The sequence below is a fragment of the Rattus norvegicus genome, chromosome 1, assembly GCF_021556685.1.
Source record: "Rattus norvegicus strain SHRSP/BbbUtx chromosome 1, alternate assembly SHRSP_T2T, whole genome shotgun sequence".
NCBI lineage: Eukaryota > Metazoa > Chordata > Mammalia > Rodentia > Muridae > Rattus > Rattus norvegicus.
The window spans coordinates 243,257,412-243,280,696 of NC_141534.1; the positions used below are offsets into that span (position 1 = coordinate 243,257,412).

A 23,285-nucleotide genomic window follows, 5' to 3' on the forward strand; every position below is an offset into this window, starting at 1 on the left:
ATTTGTAATGTTGAGTTTGGCTGACATCAGCAAACGTGTTTCTAAGTTACCATTGCACACTCTGTTCCTGAGTTCTTTTGATTTTATGATTGTCTAATGAGTTCTGGTTCCCTTTTAGTTTCAGAAATTTGAAATTAAAATTTTCTGTCACACTTATAAAGACCTTTATACTCAGTAAAGAAATCCATTTTAGATTTAATTTCAAGTAAATGTATCTGGTTGGATTGTGGACAGTCATTCCTTGTTTGTTTGCAAGTCTGATTATGCATGGACTTAATTGCAAGCTATCGCAATTGATGGTTACAGGTCTAAAAATAAATACACACTTACCGGGACTATAAATTTCTACATTATACCAGAATGAGGTTAAAATTCCAAACATATCATTTGTCTTAGAGATCATTTTTATCGTTTTTTTTTTTCCTTTAAAAAGCCAAATTATGGGGGCTGGGGATTTAGCTCAGTGGTAGAGCGCTTACCTAGGAAGCGCAAGGCCCTGGGTTCGGTCCCCAGCTCCGAAAAAAAAGAACCAAAAAAAAAAAAAAAAGCCAAATTATGCAATGAAGGTTAATTTTATTTTTTTGGAAAGGAAATGTCTATGCAACCAGTAAGCAGATCTGTGATGCTAAAGAGAAAAGGCCTGACCGTTGTTTAAAGCAAAAGAAAAATTATTCAGTTAGACAGGAAGTTATGTGTTGGGTTTCCCATGGTTAAAACAACAAAACTCTTCCAAAAAAAAAAAAAAAAAAAAAAAAAACCTGAGAGAAAGAACAATGCAGTCAATCAAGGCAACTCTCAACAGAGCTGAGACTCATGAAGGGAAAGCCCGAAGGCTCAAGGATTGTCTGAAGCCACAAAGGATGCTCGGCATAGCTCAGTTATAGCAAGGGTTTCTGTACACAAACAAACGAGAGGGCCTGGAGAGATGGCTCAGTGGTTAAATGCTTGTGTAGCTCTTGCAGACGACCGACGCTTGGTTCCTAGCAACCATGTGGCAGCTCGCAACCATCTATAACTCCAGCTCCAGGGAAGCTGACCCCCTCATCTGGCCTCCATGAACACTGCACATACATGATATACAGACATAACTGCAGACAAAACACCCATGCACATAGAATTAAAAAAATACGGTTTTTTTTTTTAGTAGAGAAGAAACTGTAGACAATTCAGTGGTTAAGAGCATGTTTTGGGGGTTGGAGAGATGGCTCAGAGGTTAAGAGCACCGGCTGCTCTTCCAGAGGATCCGAGTTCAATTCCCAGCAACCACATGGTGGCTCACAACCATCTGTAATGGGTTCCAATGCCCTCTTCGATGGAGCATCCCTGAATGTGTTGCTCCCTGTAAACTCCCCCTTTCCTAGCAGACTTAGTTGTGGTGCATCACAGACTTCTATTAATACGTACTTTACAGCGTGTTTCCCCAGCAACCTGGGGAGGTACACACTGCTACCGAGAAAGCCCCACATTGAGTTTGGTGTTCTCTGAAAGGGGCTGGGTGCTTCTGCCTCTAGTGATCTTTCAAACAGAGTTACTTTAGCAACGAAATCTCCCTGTGTGCTGTCTAATTTGCAATCTGTAAAGGCATCTACTGCTTACTGCGGCAGGCTCAGAGTCGGTCTTTCTAACTTGAGAGAGTTGGGGAGGACCAAGGTATGCCTGCAACTGGGTTTCGTAGCTGCTAAGGAGTTTCATGTCCCACTCGAGAACAACACAGATCTTTACCTGTCAGAAGCATCCTAAAGTAGCTGACATCTTGGGAATTCATGAACTTACATTTTCTCGCACCCACAAACTCTGCCCCTGAAGGGCGTCCTCGTTGGTCCTCCCATTCACTTCCAAACCCCGATCTCACTCTGAGCCTTTCGTGTTATGCATCAGACCAAGGCCCTTATTTTTTATCTGTGAGTAGTTAGAACGTTGAGCATGCGTACAAAAGGGAGATGAAAGGAGGTCGTCTTATAATTTTCACACTATCTGGCATCATTAAGAAATGAGAAAAGGGCTGGAGAGATGGCTCAGCCGTTAAAGGCTAGGCTCACAACCAAATATATAAGAAATGAGAAAAAATAAAAGAAATACAAGAAAAGAAAAAAGAAAGAAAAAGTAAAAAGTGGGGGGGGTGGCTAGAGAGATGCCTCAGTGGTTAAGAGCACTGACTGCTCTTCCAGAGGTCCTGAGTTCTATTCCCAGCAACCACATGGTGGCTCGCAACCATCTGCAATGGGTGTGCATGAAGACAGTGTACTTATATATAATAAATAAATAATTTTAAAAAAAGAAATGAGAGCCAGGTTTTTAAAGTTTCAAAGTGGAAAGCAATTACATCTTTTTAACCATTTTATTTAAAAACTCTTCAAAATGTTCACACTTAGTTTGGGGAAGTGGGGTGGGAATGGAGTTTGAAACAGTCTCAGATAGCCCAGGCTAGCCTCAAACTCACTATTATAGTCTAGGATGCTCTGAAGTCCTGATCTCTACCCCCAGTGCTGGGCTTACAAGCAAGCATGGTTACTACATATTAAAACATAATAAAACAACAACAACAGACCCTTAGCTGGGCCTGGTGATACAGGCCTGTGCTCCCAGCACTTAAGAAGGTCTATCAGCAGCTCAAAGTCATCCTTGCCTGTTAGTTCTAGGGCAGACTGGGCTACAAGAAACTCTATCTCAAAAACAACAACAAAATAAACCTCGAAATTTTTAAAGCTTCTTATTCACTCACACAACACATGAGAATTGTTTGGTTTGTACTGCAGTGGTACCCTGCGTGCCTAGCATGTGAAAGGCCTTGTAGACTTGACAATCTACAGCTTCACTAATACAAACAAACAAATATACATACAGAAACACACAAACACATAAATATACACAAACATACACATACACACATATGCATACATATACACATGTACACACGTACACATATGCACACACGTTCACATACACATACATATACACACATACACATATGCGCACACACATGCACACATACATATATGCACACATGTACGTGTACACACACATATGCACATATACATACATATACAAACACACCACATACACACACACACATTTACACACCCCTCATAAGGAAACTCAAAACACTTCTGTAGTGTCTATAGTGAGAGACCTCTATGGATCTGAATTTTTTAAACTTATTTTTAAATTATTCGTCCATGTATGAGCATGTGCACATGAGTACAGTTGCCCACAGAGGCCAGAGGCATCTGATTACCCTTACCTGGAGCTGGAGCTGTAAGCATCCTGAGGTGCCTGATAGGGTCCTCTGCACGGGCAGGATGTACTCTTAGTTGTTGAACCATCTCTGCAGCACCCTACAGTTTTGGTTTGGTCTGTTTGTTTTGAGACAGAGTAACTAATACTCTACATTTACCAGAGAAACAACTGCGAGAAAGGGGGGGAGAGGAAGGGGGGAGGGGGGAGGAAGAGGGAGAGGGGAGAGTGCTTGCGTGCATGCGCATGCACATTTTGGTTGGCTCATGTGACTATGGAGCCTAGCAGGTTTAAAATCTGAAAGGCCAGGGAGAGGTGCAATTTCAGTGCAACGTCATTTTGCTACCCGAATTGATTCTTCTGGGGAAATCCCCTCCCACCCCCAGGCCTCCCACCCCCAGGCCTTTCACTGATTGGTGAGATCCACTGATTTAAATATAAATGTCATGGAAAAGTAATATCCACACAAACACTGGAAATATTTGCTCAAATGTCTGGGTACCAGGGCCCAGCCACACTGGCACAGACAGTTAACTGCCAGTCCTTCTGTCCGGCATTTACAAAGCTGTTGGCATGTTATGAAGATGTAGCTTCTGTGCTATATACAGAGGATTGGCAGCAGCTTCCTCTGCACTTCTGTTAAAGTGAGAAACTCAGAAGAGGTGAGAAGGCCCTACTCTCTAGAGAAAGCATTGCTTAGAGGAGTTTTCATGTTCTTTTTAAAGATTTATTTGTTTTTATTATACATAGATGTCAGCGCACATGACTGCAATGCCTATAGGTGCCAAAAGGGGGCATCCGACCGTCATGAAATGGAGTTTCAGCTGGTTGTGAGCTGTTGTGTCGGTGCTGGGAACCAAGTCTGTTTCCTCTGCAAAAACAGGAAGTGCTCCTAACCATGAAACAACTCTCCAAGCCCTATGCCCACGTGTTCTGAGAGATGGTTCTTATGGTAGCTGGGCTAGCAAGACTGCTATCCCCAGATAAGTGAGCTTAATAATCCCGTAACGACATATGAAGATAGAGCTGCATGGGACTGGATTGGCCATCAAGGGGCCGTTTGCCTGGGGCGTGAACTCTGATTTTGTTCCTTTTTCTTTCACTTCAGTTATGTGGGTAATGCCAAACACTGACACAGGTCCACTTCCAAGAACAAGTGCAGCTTTCAGTTTGGCCAGTCTTTATTTTGTTTCATTGGTTTTTAAAGACTAAGCTTTGGGCTGGAGAGATGACTCAGTGGTATAAGAATATTTGCTGTGGGTTGGGGATTTAGCTCAGTGGTAGAGCGCTTGCCTAGCAAGTGCAAGGCCCTGGGTTGGGTCTCCAGCTCCGAAAAAAAGAAAAAAAAAAAAGAATATTTGCTGCTCTTCCAGAAGACCCAATTTCAGGGCTAAGTATCCATGTTAGGGGGCTCACACCTGTCTATCACTCTAGCTCCTGGGAATCTGAAGCCCTCTTCTAATCTCTGCGTGCACGCAAGTACACACACACACACACACACACACCACACACACCACACACACACACACACACACACCACATTCACACACCACACACACACATACCACACACATACATACCACACACACCACACCACACACACACACCACACACACCACACACACCACACACACACTCACACACACACCATACACACACTCACACACACACCACACACACACCACACACACACTCACACACACACCACACACACTACACACACACTCACACACACACCACACACACACACCACACACCACACACATTCACACACCACACACACACACACATTCACACACCACACACACACCACACACACACACACACACCACACACACACACACACACCACACACACACACACATTCACACACCACACACACACCACACACACACACACACACACACACACACACACACACACACACTCCTAAGTAAATAAGTAAATAACCTTAACAACAACAAAAGACTTCACTCTTCATACTGCAGTAAGATTAGCACCAAGGTTTTAAAGAGCAATTCAGCCGAGGTATCCCCATTGTCCTCAACCTAGGTCACTTACTGAGACAATTTACCCCAGGAATTGGTCAAGGAATTCCTCAGTCTTAAAGAAGCCAGAACATCAGCCTGTCTTCATTGGCCTTGGGTCCTGATGCCCCAGAAGAGGCTTTAGAAGGAGGACTGTACACATTTTAGCCATCCCTGAAGAATGCCTCACCTCGACTGTGATTCTCATGCCTCTTGGGGGTCTTCCTACAGATGGAGTCATCAACATGAGCATTCCCATCGTACTGCCTGTTTCTGGGGATGACAAGGCACGGCTCGAAGGCTGCAGCAAGTTTGCCTTGATGTACGAAGGCCGGAGGGTAGCTCTCTTACAAGACCCTGAATTCTATGAGCATAGGAAAGAGGAGCGTTGTTCTCGTGTGTGGGGAACAGCCAGTGCAAAACACCCCCATATCAAAGTAAGTATAAAACCTTGACAGGGACTTTTAAAAGACGTTTGTGTGTTTGTTTTGTGTAGGTTTGGGGGTTAGGGGGAGGTATACTTGTGTGTATAGGTGTGTAATTGTACCTGTCAGAGGTCAGGGGACAACCTTGGGTGTCATTATTTTAGGTTTGTGCCTTCAACTTTCTGTTTGAGACAGGGTCTCTCAAAGGCATGGAGCTTTCCCAGACAGGCTAGACTAACTTGCCAGCGAGCTTTCTACTGTTTTCCTGTCTCACCTCAACATCACGAGACAACAGGCATGTGCCCGGGCACCTGGCTTCCTACATGCATTCTAGGGGTCAGAACTCCGATCCTCATACTTATGAGGTAAACATTTTACTAACTGAACCATCTTTCCAAGTGAAAATTCAGTTTATTTTTATTTCTGTATGTGTACATATGTGGCATACACTCATGAGTATGCGCATGCGCACGAGAATGTCTATGCATGTACAAATGCACGTGGAGGCCAGAACATGACATAGGGTATTTTCCTCAACTGCTTCCCACTTGATTTTTTGAGTCAGTGTCTCTTACTGAACCTGGAGCTCACCAGTTTGGTTAAGCTAGCTGGCCAGGACCTGACCATCTCTGCCTCCCAGGTCTGGGAGGACAAGCATGTGTCTGTGCACCCAGATTTTTTTTTAAAGATTTATTTATTTTATTTATTTTAGTACACTGTAGCTGTCTTCAGACACACCAGATTCCATTACAGATGGTTGTGAGCCACCATGTGGTTGCTGGGAACTGAACTCAGGAGCAGTCAGTGCTCTTAACCGCTGAGCCATCTCTCCAGCTGCCGCACACAGATTTTTACATGCATTCTGGGGATCCAAACTCAGGTCCTTCCTCATGTCATGTTTATGTAGCAAGACCTTTATTGCCCAAGCCATTTCCCCAAATTCATGGTTGAGTAAAGAAAAAAAAATTTTCTGAAGCCAGGTATGATGGTAAAACCCATAATCCCCAACACTACCGAGTGAGAGGCAAGATCAGAGGCCAACATCAGTTAAATAGCTAGTTTGCTAGTTTGAGGCTAGGTTTGGTTACAGAAGACTCTGTCCAAAACCAAAACAAGCCTCACCCCCAAGCCCCCAAAAGTGCATAAGGACCACATGTAATGAACCCAAGCAACCCCTGAAAAGAACTCAGAGTTCATGTTCTATGGCCAGGGAATGGGGGTCACTGACATCTTTCCATAAACATAAACCAGTACACATCGTGCTTAAGTTCCAAGAAGATACTACATTGTCACCAGAGGCTGTTCATCTGACTAGGGTGAATTCTCCTCCCTAAAGCCAAATCGGATTCCTCAGCAACTTCTCGTGGCAGATGGGAATGCAATGGTGGTGAGGAGCTATTAAGGGGTCACTGGATATAGGTCACTTCCTGTACAATTCTGTGAAACTGAATGCAAACCCATTCTTCATCAGAGACACAGGCATCAGGGTGGAGGTGAAGAGGGATTCAACTTATCTAATCTGACTTCAATTCCCCAGCTTGGTTAGCTTTCAAGCTCTCGGGGAACACCATGAGCAGTCAAGCCCCAGAGGGCTCTCAAGGACCTTGTGATAGACAAAGCACACTGTCCTTTGTTTGTGTTTTGGCAAAACAACGAGGCCAAAATATATTGAACAGCATTTCTAGCCCTATGACCTTGAAGAAAGTTACATTTTTTTTTTCCAGTTGGGAAATGTTACAAGATAGGAAAGACATTCTCAAGGCCTGGTTAGTGGCCCCTGGGGCCTTCTTAATCGGATCAGAAAAGCTCGGGAGGCAAAGGAAGCAGCTCTTCCACTTACTGGACACAACCGTCGGCCTTTAAGATAAACATCTCTTTCTGCACAGGCAGGTCAAAGTCATCTGAGAAGTTCTCACTCCAAGTCTAGCAGAAGGTCTTTGAGATAGCTGCCCCAGGATTATTGCATTCTGGTCTTCAATTACATTTCTGACCATTGCTTTTATGATTGTAATCACAAAGGTTTGGGACCTTATCTTCCTTTGGTGGCCTGAAGAGTAAAGGCCTGTCATTATCTCTGCTCAAAGATTTCTCCTCTTTGGGTTTAACATCTTAACACCCATGAGACCTACACCAAAGACATAAAAAGAACGATAACGCCTAGAGGAACTTGAGTGACTATTTATTTTTTCATCTCGTCTTGTAATATATGTCAGCAGTTGTAGTCAGTTTCTTAGAAGCCAAGGAGACTGGAGGTGTGCCCTACGTCTGTATTGTACAACAATGATTCTACACTATTGGTCATTAGAGGAGATAATGGTAAAAACATAAGTCATAGATAACCAGAGAGAAAGCATTCACCACATATACATTACACTGGGGTTTCCTAAAAGCATATTCAGCAAGGAAACAACACACGAGTTGTATTGGGTGAAAGAATTCTTATTTAATACCCTGAAACTCATACTAATAATTTAACATAGTTTTTTTTAGAACACAAAATTGCTTAATAGTTTTATTCACAAAAGGGACTGTGGCCCTTGTGTTTTCAAATGGCATGCCTCTGTTCCACAGCTCCACAACTATGGGCACTCCTGAGCTGGCTTAGTGTTCTACTGTTGTGAAGAGACACCATGACCACAGCAGTTCTTATAAAGAAAAGCATTCATTGGGGCTGACTTACAGTTTCAGAGGTTTAGACGTTGTTGTCATGGTGGGGAGAATGGCAACATGCAGGCAGACATGGTGCTGGAGAACTTGAGAGTTCTCCATCCAGATCAATCTGCAGGTAGCAAGGAGAGAGACATTGGACCTGGCTTGAACTTTTGAAACTCCAAAGCCCACCCCAGCGACATACCTTCCTCCAACAAGGCCACACCTCATAATCCCTGTCAAGTAGCCCCACTCCTTAATGACCAAACATTCAAATATATACATTTTTAAAGGGGCCACTCCTATTTCAAATCCCCACATGCCCCTTCTACTCAAGAAGTCTCAGAGGCACAAAGTATGGAACCATATGGCATAATCTCAGGGTCACTATGAGGAACAGCTAGAATGTGTGGAAGTAATACTTAGAGGAATCCCAAGAGCTTACCCACAGTGCTCTGTTTTACCAACCAATAATTTTTCTCACAATTCCCTAATCAAGTAAGTAAAAACGATCACTCTCGCTTTAAAGATGTAGAAGTCAGGAGAGCAAAGTACGTCTTCCCAGTGAAAGGCGGGAGCAGAGGTTTTTGTAGTCCTTGTCTCCACATGAAGACCAGATAGACAGCAAGATCTGCCAGTCATAATGGCTCACACTGTGGTTCTAGCACCAGAAAGGCAGCAGCATGAGGAGCTCATCACGGGCCACATCCCAAGACTCTATCTCAAAGAACTCAGACTAGGGTTCCCAGATTCTGGCTTGATTGGCTTGGTGGGTCCTGACGCTGCCCAAGATTTGCACATGCTCTGAGGGTTGGTTACGAAACGATTGAGAGCTTTATCTAGACATGGCCTCGAAGTGCTTCGGCCTCTTCATGTCAACCTCTCCCTAGGTTTAATCTTCCTCATATCTCCTACCTGGAAGCTCCGTATGCATCCACTCACCTACAGGTCATCGTGACGTTTTCTCCTACTCTTTCCTATTCCATTATCAAGTTCTGGCAGCCTTTCCAAGTATTATTCAAATATATTAGTTCACTCCTGTTCCAGTTTGGGCCAGATTTTACACCCATTGTTTCTTGTTTATATGTCCCTAATCCACTGTGGATTCTTTAGCCAGAGTAAACTGTTCAACCTTTATTTGGTCTCCCTTTCGCCAAGATTTTACCTGTGGGTGCCTGTGGCACTGGCGCCCACACATTTCTCCTCTAAGACATCCCACAGCTGGTCATTACGTCACACTAGTTCCTTCCACTCCCACAGCATCACCTTATTTCTTCCTTTCTGAAGTCAATCCTACCTTGACTCCTAGGTATGACTCAGTGGCCTAATACCTAGAGCAGGCAATACTGAGGGTGATGCTCAAATATCACTGATGAGAGCCAGTGGATGTGGTGGGAAAGAAAGCTTTGTTTTCTCAAGTTGCAGATTTGGATCCTGACTGGTTCAATAGCTGTGTGCACCTCGGCCTTGCCACTTCCTTTCTCCAACGTGGCCTTCTTATCTGAAAGCAAAGTCATTTAAACTTGCAAGATCTTCAAGTCCCTTTAATACTGCCAAGTGTCTCAACCCACAGGCTTCCAATAATGACACAGAGACTTATATTTATTTATGAATGCTTAGGGCTGTAGCTTAGGATTCTTCTCAACTAGCTTATATAACATAACTAACCCATTTATTTCAATCTATGTTCTGCGACATGGGCTGTTACCTCTCTTTCAGTCCTTCCTCCTGTTTCTTCCCCCATGTCCTTCCATGCCTGATTCTTTCCCAGAGTTCCTATCTCTGCCCAGTTGTTCCTCCGTTGATCTCCTGCCCTGCTATAGGCCATTGACTCTTTATTAAACCAATCAGAAGGCAATGGAGAAGGCAGGTGATGCTTCATAAAAATAACAATACCCAAGTCCAGACAGTACTCAGCCCTCTGCTGGTACAAAACCCAACATTTGAAATAATACAATGACGACCTTTACACAGTGCACAAGAATAATACCCCAACACTTTAAGTCTTAATCAGATGGCTGGGAAAGGAGTAAGTAATTCTAAGCTATAATAACATCCTGGACCTTCCTTCCTGGGATCTGGACACAGTCTAGGGATGGTCAGAGAACCTTAGACACATGGCTATCTTAAGAGTTGTTCACCCCACTCCAGAAATGACAGGAGGACAGATAGCAGACCTGCTTTTACTCTGGGCGATCAAAGTCACTTCAGTGCCAGCTTCGGCAGTCCAGTGTAGGGTTGACCCTTAGAGTCCAGAGTGTTATGGAACTCCTAGGGATTTGGGTCAACTTTTCCAAGTTGTCTTTAAGCAGTGAGGACAAAGTCGCATATGGTACTAGTGTTTGAAATGTTTGCCCGAGGACAGAGTTCAGACAGGAGGCCATGAAACAGAGTCAAATCCATTGCACAATTACCTCCAGGGTTTCTCAGACTCAGCACGGTGTTATTTTTGTTGTTATGAAGGCCACACAGGATGCCTAGCTGCAAGCTTTGGTTGCACTAGATTCCAGATGGAACACATGCTTTCCTTTCACTTGTGACAGTCAAATTGGCTGGAGATATCAGACGTGACAAAAATCATACGAGTCTAACCTTTCCTCCTCTGAATCCCTGTGGGATGCAGACCCAGTACCTGCCTGCGGGGAAGCTGAGTCAGAGCCACACTGCTACCTTCTCTCGCTCAGTGCTTCACGAGCCACCTTTCTCGAACCCTCTTCCTCCCTCTACTGACGTCTTAGGTTGTCCTCGCCTGGAGGAAAACATACACTGTTTGTCTTCTTGTGACTTCATTCACTTTCTGTCCTCGGGGTTATCTTCGTTATGATAACCTTTCTGCGACTGTCTTACTTTGTCAGGATTATCTGTGAGGAAGCATTGAGCAAGATTTCTTTCACACCAAAGGCTGACTCGTGTTCCATGCCGTATGTGTCTACGGGTATTGTACCTCTGGTAGACATTCGGATTGCCATGAACACTGGTGTGCAAATCTCCCTTCAGGATGTAGGGCTGCTGGATCAAAAGATTGGACTGTCCTAACTTGTTTATTTTTTTTTAATGACTTTGGGTGAGTTTTTGAGGCATGCGTGTGTGTGGACATTAGAGAACAACTTGCTGGAGTTGGTTCTACAAGGTGGGTGCCAGGTATTGAACTCAGGGCATCCATCATACTTGAATTCGCGCCTTTACACACAGAGATGTCTCACTAGCTCTGCCATTTTAATTGTGTGCTATTCTCCTTATCGTTGGATTGGAGGAGTTTTCTGTTCTTTTGAGATATGATATCACTTTGTAGCCCAGGCTGTCCTCAAACTCCAATCTCCTGCCTTGGCTCCCTGAGTGTCGGTGTTATAGACATGTACCATGACACCCAGGTTGCAGAAGTGTCCCCTCATGGTGTAATATGATTTAGAACAGTCACCTTGTAGAGAGATTTTTGCCCTGTTATCTTTTAGTTCAAAGAAACTTTTCTGTTCATGGTAGTCCCAGATTTCTACTTTTGCTTTTGTAGTCTGTGCTTTGGGTGACAAACTCAAGAAACCACTGCCAACCCTGACCGCATGAAGCTCTGTTCCCTTCATTTTCTTAAGCATTTTATAATTTTAATCCATTCTACATGGGATACATGTCCATTTCTTCTCTCTGTATGTGTCTAGTTTCCTCAACATTGGTTTAACAGGTGGTCTTTTTCTCAGAGTTGTCTTGACATCCTTTTCAGAGACTTTTGAGAAAATGGAGTTTTAGTGAACTGTCTGTCCTGCACCGGATACAGGGTGTTAGCTCCACTTTGTTGCTCACTGGCTTCTCTTTCATTTCTAAGTTGGGTCTAAACGAAGGAGGCTGCAGCCGGAGGTAATTTCCATAGAAAATGTGCTAAACGATAATTACCTGGTAGGAAAACAGAACAAAACTTATCCTGAAGGTTTCTCCTTTGAAGTTCTTTTGAGAACCTACAATATTCTGGATGATGTATTAGGAATGTGCCAGCAGAGGTTTTCAAAGCATGGTCCACGGAGGTCCAGCAGCACTCAGTGACTTCGCGGAAAACTCCAGGGACAGTGCCATGTAACCGTGTTAGGGCTTTTTCCAGTGTTGCCATTAGCATGACTGGTACAAAGCAATAAAGGGCAAACTGCTGGTGCTTCATCCAGCTTTTAGAATTGTACTAAGGGGGTTGGGGATCTAGCTCAGTGGTAGAGCACTTGGCTAGGAAGCGCAAGGCCCTGGGTTCGGTCCCCAGCTCCGAAGAAAAAGAACAAAAAAAAAAAAAAAAAAAAAAGAATTGTACTAAGAAACCACCATCTTCACTGGAGGATGTTCTTTATGATGCTGTAAAACAAACAAACAAACAAACAAACAAACAAGCCCTATGTCCATATTGGGGTTTTTTTCCCCCACAACTTCCTCCAAACAGAGAAGTGCAAAAATTAGTTCTGCTCCAAACAGCAAAACTCAATGGCTGGTGTAAGGAAGAATTCTTGTCAAGTTTGTTTGAGCATTGGGAAAAACAGCTATGCTGCCCCACCACACACACACACACACACACACACACACACACACACACACACACACTTTGAAACACCATTGAAACACTAATGTCATGAATGTGGCTTTACAAATATTTAACAAGTGGGACTTTTTTCCCCTTGTTTTTTTTTTTTTTTCCTCAAATGACCAAAGCTCAGTCACTCCAAGAAAAACAAGGAAGAATATTAGTTGCCAATGATTAACTTTGGGGTTTCAAACAAAAATGGTCACTGTGAGTGTGGCAGCAAGCTACATTTAAATTCCTAAACCATAATGTCAACCTTTGAAGACGGACAAGCTCAGTGACCCGACAGTTGCTAGTCAACTACCATCTTATGATAAAAAAACAAAAACAAACAAACAAACAAAAAAACCAAAAACAACAACAACAAAAAAACCCTTAGGTAAAGCATTCATTCAAGAACAATGGAGTTTTAGTAGAACAGAGTATGAAAAGTGCAAAATGTTCTAGATTCCACAGTTCGGTTGCCTTTAAGAAACTAGCATAAGGAAGGGGAGGGGGGAGGGGGATGTTTGCCCGGAAACCGGGAAAGGGAATAACACTCGAAATGTATATAAGAAATACTCAAGTTAATAAAAAAAAAAAAAAAAAAAAAAAAAAGAAACTAGCATAGGATGCTTATTGGCCTGGTTTTTATTAGTTTATTGGGTTTCTAGCTCCCACCCTTCCAACCCTTACTCTACCCTAATCCCTTCAAGGACCCCAACACTAGGTAGGTGAGAAAGGCAGGCCTCTTTAGGCTACTTCCTGCTGCATGGGGTTCTTTGGGGAATTCCAATCTTCGTCTCGTCAATTTCTTCGTTCCAATTTCTTGTCAAATAGCAACGGGAACCAGGAGCAGCAGGAAGGAGCAGGAACTGCCTTCTTCTCCTTTAGAGCACTTCACATCCCTTTCAGGCTCTGGTATTTATTTCCTCTCCAGAGTCCCCAGAATTAAACAATCTGCAGCTGGCAAGAACTATCACAGCCCTCCTAATGCACAGGACCATCATAGTTAATGGCTGTGGACAAACTAGAGCAGCCCCATATCCCATACCTGGCATTAAAATAAAAACATATTAAGACAACTGGGTTTTTACAGAAACCAAAATTCTTACAGAGGCTGGAGAGATGGCTCAGTTGGTAAAGTGGCTGCTTTTTGATCCATCTTTTGTACCCCTATTCTAGAGCCACACATGGCAACGCTTGGCTGTAATCCCAGCATGAAGGAAGCAGAGAGAGGAACATCTCTGGGTCTTGCTGGCCAGCTAGTCTAGCTAAATCGACAAGGTCCAAGTTAAATGAAAAGACTGTCTCAAAAATAAGGTAGGGATGGCAAGATTGTCCAGTGGGTATATATAGACACTTGCATCAAAGCCTAACAACCTGAATTCAATCCCTGGAACCCATATAGTAGGAGAGACCAGGTGCCTGCAAGTTGTCCTCTAAGACACACACACATACACACACACACACACACACACACACACACACCACACACACACACACATACACCACACACACCACACACCACACACACACACACACACACATACACACTTTGTAGTTTACAAAATAGTGATAGTACTCAAGGAAGACACCTGATGCCGACCTCTGAACTTTATGTGTACACACATCACATATGGTACACAAAACTGCATGTACTCGCAAAAGGGAAATGTGCTTAAAAGCTTAACATGGTAGTAAATGCCTATAATATCCCCCAGAAAGCTCAAGTGAGAGGATCCTAAGTGGGGGACATGCCTGGGCTTCACAGTAAGACGCTATGGAAATAGAGGGGGAAGGAGCCAGTATAGGTTGTCGTATCAAAGACTATCCACAATCACAAAAAAAGGCTCTTCAAGTCCTCTTGCTCCTAGCTATGCACCTCCTGTTGTGCTCTCTTTTTACACGTCAGCCAAAACTCACTGGCTCGGATTCAATGCAGTAGCTATGAAAACCTAGCTGTCTTCTGCTAAGTCAGACTTACACAGAAGCGAATGGTAAAAGTAACGCCATCCTTCCTATCTGGAGGGCAGGGTGGAGTGGAGAAGAGTATTTAGTTTTAACAAGAAACAGGTTCATTACTACTTCTGAATGAACTTTCTCAGCTTTAATTTCTAATATGCTAGTTAATGATATAACCCATATAAATAAAAAGTTTGGGGGGCAGTCTAACTTTTAAGAAGTATTTATTTGAATGGTAGAGACTGACACATCAGGTGTCTTTTTTCTATTTTTAAGATTTATTTATTTATTATATATAAGTACACTGTAGCTGTCTTCAGACACACCAGAAGAGGGCATCAGATCCCATTACAGATGGTTGAGAGCCACCATGTGCTTGCTGGGATTTGAACTTAGGACCTCTGGAAGAGCAGTCAGTGCTCTTAACCGCTGAGCCATCTCTCCAGCCCCCGGTCTGTAACTTTTGTGTTATGTGAATTTGCTGCTGGAACTCAATGAAGGTTTTGTCCGTGCTCCCGTTCTGCCATCTCCCTAGCAATTTTCGTGAAGACCACAGGAAGTTAAGAAATTAAAAGTTTGATAAGTACCATTTGAAATGTGACCGAACAGTAACTCAAGATGGGTCAAAAAGGAAAACAGGAGGGCTGGGGACAAGTCTAGCCGTATAGAGCTGCACACACATGAGGAACCATGCTTAATCCCCTCAGAGCCCAGGTGAAATATTCAAGTGCAGTGGTCAGGAAGGTTAAAGACAGGCAGTAATTCCACTGCCAGAGAGGTAAAAACAGGCAGATCCCAGGGGCTCACTGGCCAGGCAGTCTTGCCAAATTTACAAGCTACATGTTCAGTGAGAAATCCTGTGTTAAAAAATAACGAAGGGCTATTGAAGAAGTTTCACACACACGCACACTTCAAATAAAATTAAAATAATATTAACTCTAATGATTTCCCTTGTAGATGGTGATGGAAGGTGGGGACTGGCTTGTTGGTGGAGACCTTCAGGTGCTAGAGAGAATACGGTGGAATGATGGGCTGGACCAGTACCGCCTGACGCCTCTAGAGCTCAAACAGAAGTGTAAAGACATGGATGCTGGTACGTAACAGATTCTAGCGCATCTGTCAATACTCCTTAGTGCTCTGGTCAAAAAGTTTAAGTGTATTGGGAATTGGATTTTTTTTCCTTTTTTCCCCCATTTATGGGCTGGCATTGAATTCATTAAATAGCCAATGGTAACCTTGAATTCTTGATTGGACTTCTGCTCCCAAATGCTGACATTGCAGACATCACTGCCACTCCTGACTGAATTATATACATGAATGAAGCTAGCCAGGCTTGCTGTCCATAGATCATACTGCTGCCAGGGGCCATATCAATGTGAGTGACCTGTGCCGCCACCTGAGAACGTGGTAACGTCTGAGTCTATGCTGCCTCATGGAGTCATGTTGATGTCTGTGGACCGTGCTGCTGCCAGAAGCCCTGGTCATGTATGTGGTCCAGGTTGGCTCCAAGGGCCTTGTCTGCGTCCATAGTCCTGATGCAGCTGGGAGCCATGTTCGTGGTCTGAGAGCTGCTGACAGAAACCATGTGGAAGGCCATGCTCTGTGCTCCAGCCGACTGTAAGGAACAAGGAAGTCTTTTGCAGTGATGTTGATGACTGCAGATGTAGTTGACAAAGAGGGACATGGAAGCCTTCTGTGACAACCCTACCCCCACCCCAGTCCTCACTCCCATCCCCCAAAAGAGTAGTAGCCTAAACAGGAAGCCATTGAAGAGAACTCTTTTTTTTTTTAAAGATTTATTTATTCATTCCATATCAGTAAACTGTAGCTGTCCTCAGACACACCAGAAGAGAGCATCAGATCCCATTACAAATGGTTGTGAGCCACCATGTGGTTGCTGGGATTTGAACTCAGGACCTCTGGAAGAGCAGTCAGTGCTCTTAACCGCTGAGCCATTGAGCCATTTCTCCAACTCTTAGAGTCTGATAAGGATGCTGAGTTGTAGCTCTCCACAACTGATGGCGTCTGGCAGGGGCGTGGGAGGGGAGCACTCAGTTCTATTTAAGGGGCAGGCCACTGAGCGTTTGGCCATGTCCCAAAGAATACACAGGCAAAACAAACCGGTCTTTTTTTTTTTTTTTAATATTTATTTCTTGAGGGGAAAGGTCAGGAGGAGGGTGCACATGGGGAGGACTAGAAAATGAGTGTGAGGGGGATGTATGATGTGAAATTTCCAAAGAAACAATAAAAATATCATGTTAAAAAAAAGTATCACTATGTTGGAAAAAAAAGTATCTTACTTATAATTAGATATGGGGGTATGTATGTATAGGTGCCTGTGGGGTCAGATCCCCCAGAGCCAGAGTTCTAGGCACTTTGTGAGCTGTCTGACTCGGGTGCTGTGAGTCAAACTTGGGTCCTCTGAAAGAGTATTACCATTCTTAATCTTGGAGTCATCTCTCCCCAAGTGATGCGATCTGCCGGTTCGTCTGGATCACAGCTGTGCTACACTTCCACACCGGAACACTATGCCGCAGCTTAACACATGCAGGTGCAGAGTAATTCTTAAGTATCTGTTAGTACAAAAGCACGGGCTGGAGGGATGGTTCAGCGGTTAAGGTCAACGACTGCTCTTCCAGAGGTCCTGAGTTCAATTCCCAGCAACCACATGGTGGCTCACAACCATCTGTAATGGGATTTGATGCCCTCTTCTGGTGTGTCTGAAGGGAGCGACACTGTACTCATAGACATAAAATAAAAATAAACATAAAAAAGGTGCAAAAGCATTTGCAAAGCAATATATATAGCACAGACATATGTTGGAAAACAAGAAAGTTGGAAAAAAACAAACTAACAAAAAAAAAATTAACCTACTTCTGTCTATAGAAGAACAAAGGACTCTGAGAGCACCAGATGCCAGTGACCCTTCTTGGGGATGGTGGGACAAGAAAGGAAACCCTTCACATTTTGTTCTGTACATTTTAAGAGAGAAGTAGTGATAGGAAGCAATGATTTTCATTGTCCATTTTGGGCTTTTATATATTTCCTAAGTGTCCTACAATGGAAATATATTGATTACATTTTAGAACTAGAAAAAAGGATACAGACTTCATGAGTCCATCACGAGTGCCATTGTTTCCAGGACTTGAGGAGAAGGTGCGGTTGTCTTTCATCTGTAGACTGTAGCCCCATTCACATTCCTATGTGCTCTATATGCAGGCTCTCATAAAGGCGAGCCCGCGGCAGGTACAAGGGAGCAGGTGAATGCTGACGTCTAGGGCGTCAGGAAAGGTGTAGACAGCACGTTTTGATTCCTGAGTCGTGCTTTCTCCTATGTGGCTTCCTGCCTTTGCATCCCATTCTGTCTAAGCATCTGAGCTAGCAGCCCCGGCCTATTCTCCCATTATCAAAAGGTTCAAGACTGAATGAAGGAACTGAGTAATATTCCGGTTCATCTTCCCGTCGGCTCTTAGGGACAAGCCATATTGCTTACTCCGAACCTTGGCTCTCCTTTCCTAGATGCCGTGTTTGCATTCCAGTTACGCAATCCTGTCCACAACGGCCACGCTCTGCTGATGCAAGACACCCGGCGCAGGCTCCTGGAGAGGGGCTACAAGCACCCGGTCCTCCTGCTGCACCCTCTCGGGGGCTGGACCAAGGACGATGACGTACCTCTCGACTGGAGGATGAAACAGCATGCGGCTGTGCTGGAGGAAGGGATCCTGGATCCCAAGTCGACTATTGTCGCCATCTTCCCATCTCCTATGTTATACGCTGGGCCTACAGAGGTGAGCGATTGTCTGAGCTGGGCCAAACGCTAAGAACACCGGCTAAAGTGTATTAGACATGTAAATTCGTCTTGGGAAACAGTTCTTAATGAGAACATTCTACCTTCCCCACCCCAGCTTAACCTTTTCGAGTTTGTATTTGTAAAGATGCTAGAAGCATCAAGTCTGTCATGTATAAACACATTGCTTAGAGAGTGTGGAGGCTGGCGTGTGACTGAGGTAGGTAGATAGCACAGCTCACCTGAGTCACACGGCAAGTAGCATCTTACCCGTATTACCTTTCTATTGCTGTGATAAAACACCACGGCCAGGGCAACCTGAGTTCATGTGGCCTTACGGTTGCAGCAGGACGGTAAGTCTATCGTAGCAGGGAAGTCTGGCAGCAAGCGGCAGGCTTGAGGGCAGGAGCAGGAAGCTAAGCGAACACCCTTTACCACAGCGTGATCAGAGCAGAGAGCAAAGTGGAAGTAGGTGAAGCTTTTAAACTCACAGCTCCCCCTAGTGGCAGACTTCTGTCGGCAAGATTGTACCGCCTAAACCTCCCTGACAGCGGCCCCAACTTGGGACCAAGTGTTTAAATGTCTGAGACTCTTACCTAGGAAGCGCAAGGCCCTGGGTTCGATCCCCAGCTCCGAAAAAAAGAACCAAAAAAAAAAAAAAAAAAATGTCTGAGACTAAGGGCAACAACGTTTCTCATGTCGCCACTAAACTAAGCTGACAATTTCTTAGTTCCGATTGTTCTACTCTGACTCACCAGGACCCAGGAATTGTTTAGAAGGTAATGCAGTAATTAGTTCATTGTTGGCAGTCAGATGATCACTTAGAATCTGTAGTTCACACGGCCCTTTGTAACAGTAGGTACAAAGTACAAACAGTAAGTACACCAAATTCTTAACTGCTTGCTTTATTAAGAGAGACTCCCATAGCTCGTGACTTTAAAACTCCTGTCCTATCCAATACGACCCAGCTTGAACAGTGCTCGAGGCTTAGACCCAAGGACTTCCTCACGACTTTTAAAGTGACCTGCCCCTTTCAATCAGTTCAAAAGCAGAATTAAAAGGCTCAGCATAGAGAGGAACCTGTGGACTTGGCCCATGACCACCATGCTCCCTATGTGGTATTTTCCAGGTCCAGTGGCACTGCAGGTGCCGAATGATTGCAGGGGCCAATTTCTACATCGTGGGTAGGGATCCTGCAGGAATGCCTCACCCTGAGACAAAGAAAGACCTATACGAACCTACCCATGGCGGTAAGGTCTTGAGCATGGCCCCTGGCCTCACCTCTGTGGAAATCATTCCATTCCGAGTGGCTGCCTACAATAAAATTAAGAAGGCCATGGACTTTTATGATCCGGCAAGGTAAGTGTCTAGAGGAAAAAGAGTTGACATGACAATTGTCCTGATGAGGCAAAACTTGACCCTCTGGACAAAGTCTCCAGCCTACATGCTTCCAACTGGAAAGACACTATCCTGAGTTAGACCTGCTCTTGCAAATGCTGTGTCCCCCGACATTGTTAGCCGAGTCCTCTGCATGTAGGTGTTGATCCATAAACATCTCTCTTTGGTCTGATGGCTATAGCTGACTCATAGAATACTTGCCTAGCATGTGAATAGCACTGGGTTTGATCTCCAGCAACCTCACAGAAGGCTCTTGAGCTGGGCATAGTAACACATGTCTATAGTCACAGCACAAGGGAGCCAGAGGCGGCATGATCAAAATGACAATGTCATCTTTGGCTACATCAAGCTGTAGGCCATGCCAGGCAAGATGAAACAGTAGCACAATTGTCCCTTCCCATAGCTATGCCTTATGTATGCACTGCGAGTGCCTAGCATTTTAAGTGAAAGGACATAGGCAGACACAATTGTCCCTTCCCATAGCTATGCCTTATGTATGCACTGTGAGTGCCTAGCATTTTAAGTGAAAGGACATAGGCAGACACAATTGTCCCTTCCCATAGATATGCATTTTAAGTGAAAGGACATAGGCAGACACAATTTTCAGTGAGAGTTTATGGCACATTCCTGGCCTATACAAGTGCACACAAGATAATCTCTGGCATCAAGATATAAAAGAACGGGTGCAGGGGGCTGGGGATTTAGCTCAGTGGTAGAGCGCTTACCTAGGAAGCGCAAGGCCCTGGGTTCGGTCCCCAGCTCCGAAAAAAAGAACCAAAAAAAAAAAAAAAAAAAAAAAAAAAAAGAACGGGTGCACAAGAATCACAGCATGGACACCTGCCTTTATTCTTCCTTTGCTCTATAAGATTCAGAGCTGAAGACTGAGGACTGTCTATTTTAAAGCATTTAGCTTTTAAAAAAAAAGCATTTAGCGGGAAAAAAACAAACAAAAAAACCAAAGAACTAAAGATTAGCAACCTAGCCCCAGGGATCTTTAAAGCGGCTGTCGCTTACCTCTGCTGAACTCTCTGTTGCTGTACTTACAGGCACGATGAGTTTGACTTCATCTCAGGAACTCGTATGAGGAAGCTCGCCCGGGAAGGAGAAGATCCCCCAGATGGCTTCATGGCCCCCAAAGCATGGAAAGTGTTGACAGATTATTACAGGTCTCTGGAGAAGATCAACTAGGTGCTCCCGGCTCTGGTTTCTTTCTCAAGTGCTCTATGACGATTTTTTTCTATTTTTGTGATTAGCGGCTCTGTATCCAATTGCTTCTTGATGACTTTTTAAAGTTAGTATTTTGCAATGAAGTAAAAAGTTGTGTCTATAATTTAAAACCAACTTCATTATGTCTATGAAACTCACACTGGAGACTAAGTCTTAGGTGAAAACATTGTTGTACATTCCAGAATGAAAGCACTTGTATACTACTTCATCTCAGCATATATGTCTCAGATTTCTTAAAAATGTGACTACATGTCTAGCTGACTTGCCCAGGACAGAATCATACTTTCTGGCTTACTTTTGCCAGCCTGGAATTCTAATGTCACCAAACACACACACACACACACACACACACACACACACACAGACACACACACACACACACACACACACACACACACACAGAGTCATCTTGAAGGAAATGTTTCATATCAGGACTTATTACTTCGTGACTACACATGGCCTCACTGCCCAATGTATGAGATGAAGATGAATGAAACTGGAAGGAAAATATGTGTGAAGATGCGAACTAAATCTTAAAGATGTCTGTAACGTACGTCTGCCATGAAAATAGAAAGAGACGTGCTAGTGGCCGTCTATGAATAGTAACTCCAGTGGGAAGGCACTTTTCAAAAGCATGGTATGTATGCTTTGGTCAAAAGATTTCTCCCAGGGACTAAACCATCAGGGTTACATTGTAGACTACTTTCCCCAGACTTGCTGTGGTCATAGTTATCTTAGAGGCACCTATTTGATCGCTGTAGTCAAAACCAACCCACATACTAAACTAATGAGAAGCTAAAACCTGATTTCTGTAGAAAAGATAAAGTCCAAACATCTTCATCCTAGATAAAATCTCCATTCTTCCATATCAGCTTTGAGAGCTGCTGAGCACTGTAATACACCACACTGACATTAGCAAATACTCCTGACACTCAAAGGCTGCCCGGACTACCACCCTCCTAAGCTAGGTCCCTTCCTCCCCACAACACAGGAACAGGTTCTGATTCCTTGAAGCTACTTAATGAAGCTCTCCTTGAGGATGCTAAAAGCAACCACCTTGGAGACAGAAGGTTCAGGGCATCCTAAACTCTTGATGTTACAAGTTTCCAGAATGGACCTGTTCGACGTCCTTTGACGGTTTATTTTCTAAGAGGGAATTTTGATATTTTATGCATGGTTCACTGTTGCCCAGGGATACGTAAAAGAAAAAATACCTTTACATACAGGTGTCTTTGGAAGAGACCACAGACTGAAGAGAAACTGATTTTTTTCATACTGCCACGTTTTTAGAATACTAGTAAGAGCTCTTTTGAGAGTAAGTTACATACCGTGACCACAGCGAGTGAGTCTTCAACTGTTAGTGCCTGTGCTCACTTAGGCCGGAGCTACTCATTGCTGCCTTTAAAACTGTGTGTTCACTGAAAACACGACAGGGCTGCAGTGCCTTACCAAATGGAGTGAGATTCTAAAGACAGTAAAGTGCCTTTCTGCTCTAACAGTTGGTGTGACTGTTTCAGTGTCCCGCTGATACTTGTTCTTCAATAAATCTCTCAAAGACCAGGTTGGTGCTTTTTTGACTTGTACTGCTCAATAGCGCCTTTAGGGTGGTGTCATAACAATGTCTGACTGGAGAGCAGTAAAGACTCTCTGTGGGGCCCCCTTATTCACTTCATTTTCACACTTGACTTTCAGATGTAAATGACTCATGGTCTTAGCTGGATGTCTGCTTCTCAGAGGTGACTGGCTTACTTATGCCCCTCTGCCCAGAATTTCACTGCAAGACACTCTAAGGTGATGAAGCCAAAACCTTTGATCTTATAGGTACAGATCTTATTTTCAGACCTTCCTTAGCAGTCCGTGTTCTGTGTGCCTGAGGCAGTACATTTCCACTCTCACCCTCGGGGGCTTTACACACACAGCTCTTGCTTCTTCCTGAGTGCCTGACTACCATCTAATGGCATCATGCAAGTTCTTTGCTACTGATCTTCACCACAAATATTAGCAGTGTAATAGCCAACGAGCTAAGTCGTTGCTCAACAGGGAGA

At 44.0% G+C, this 23,285-nt stretch overlaps 1 protein-coding gene across 2 annotated transcripts in view; it reads left to right on the plus strand.

Annotated features, from left to right (window-relative positions):
* Positions 1 to 22,800, plus strand: part of Papss2 (3'-phosphoadenosine 5'-phosphosulfate synthase 2) — an 86,953-nt gene extending 64,153 nt beyond the window's left edge. For both annotated transcript variants that reach the window (XM_087551519.1, NM_001106375.3), the window contains 5 exon segments: positions 5,493 to 5,698; positions 15,786 to 15,921; positions 18,348 to 18,616; positions 19,745 to 19,974; positions 21,060 to 22,800. In XM_087551519.1, the coding sequence (XP_087407645.1) occupies positions 5,493 to 5,698; positions 15,786 to 15,921; positions 18,348 to 18,616; positions 19,745 to 19,974; positions 21,060 to 21,201 (983 nt within the window). In that variant the 3' untranslated portion in view covers positions 21,202 to 22,800.
* Positions 22,801 to 23,285: the final 485 nt, after the last annotated feature.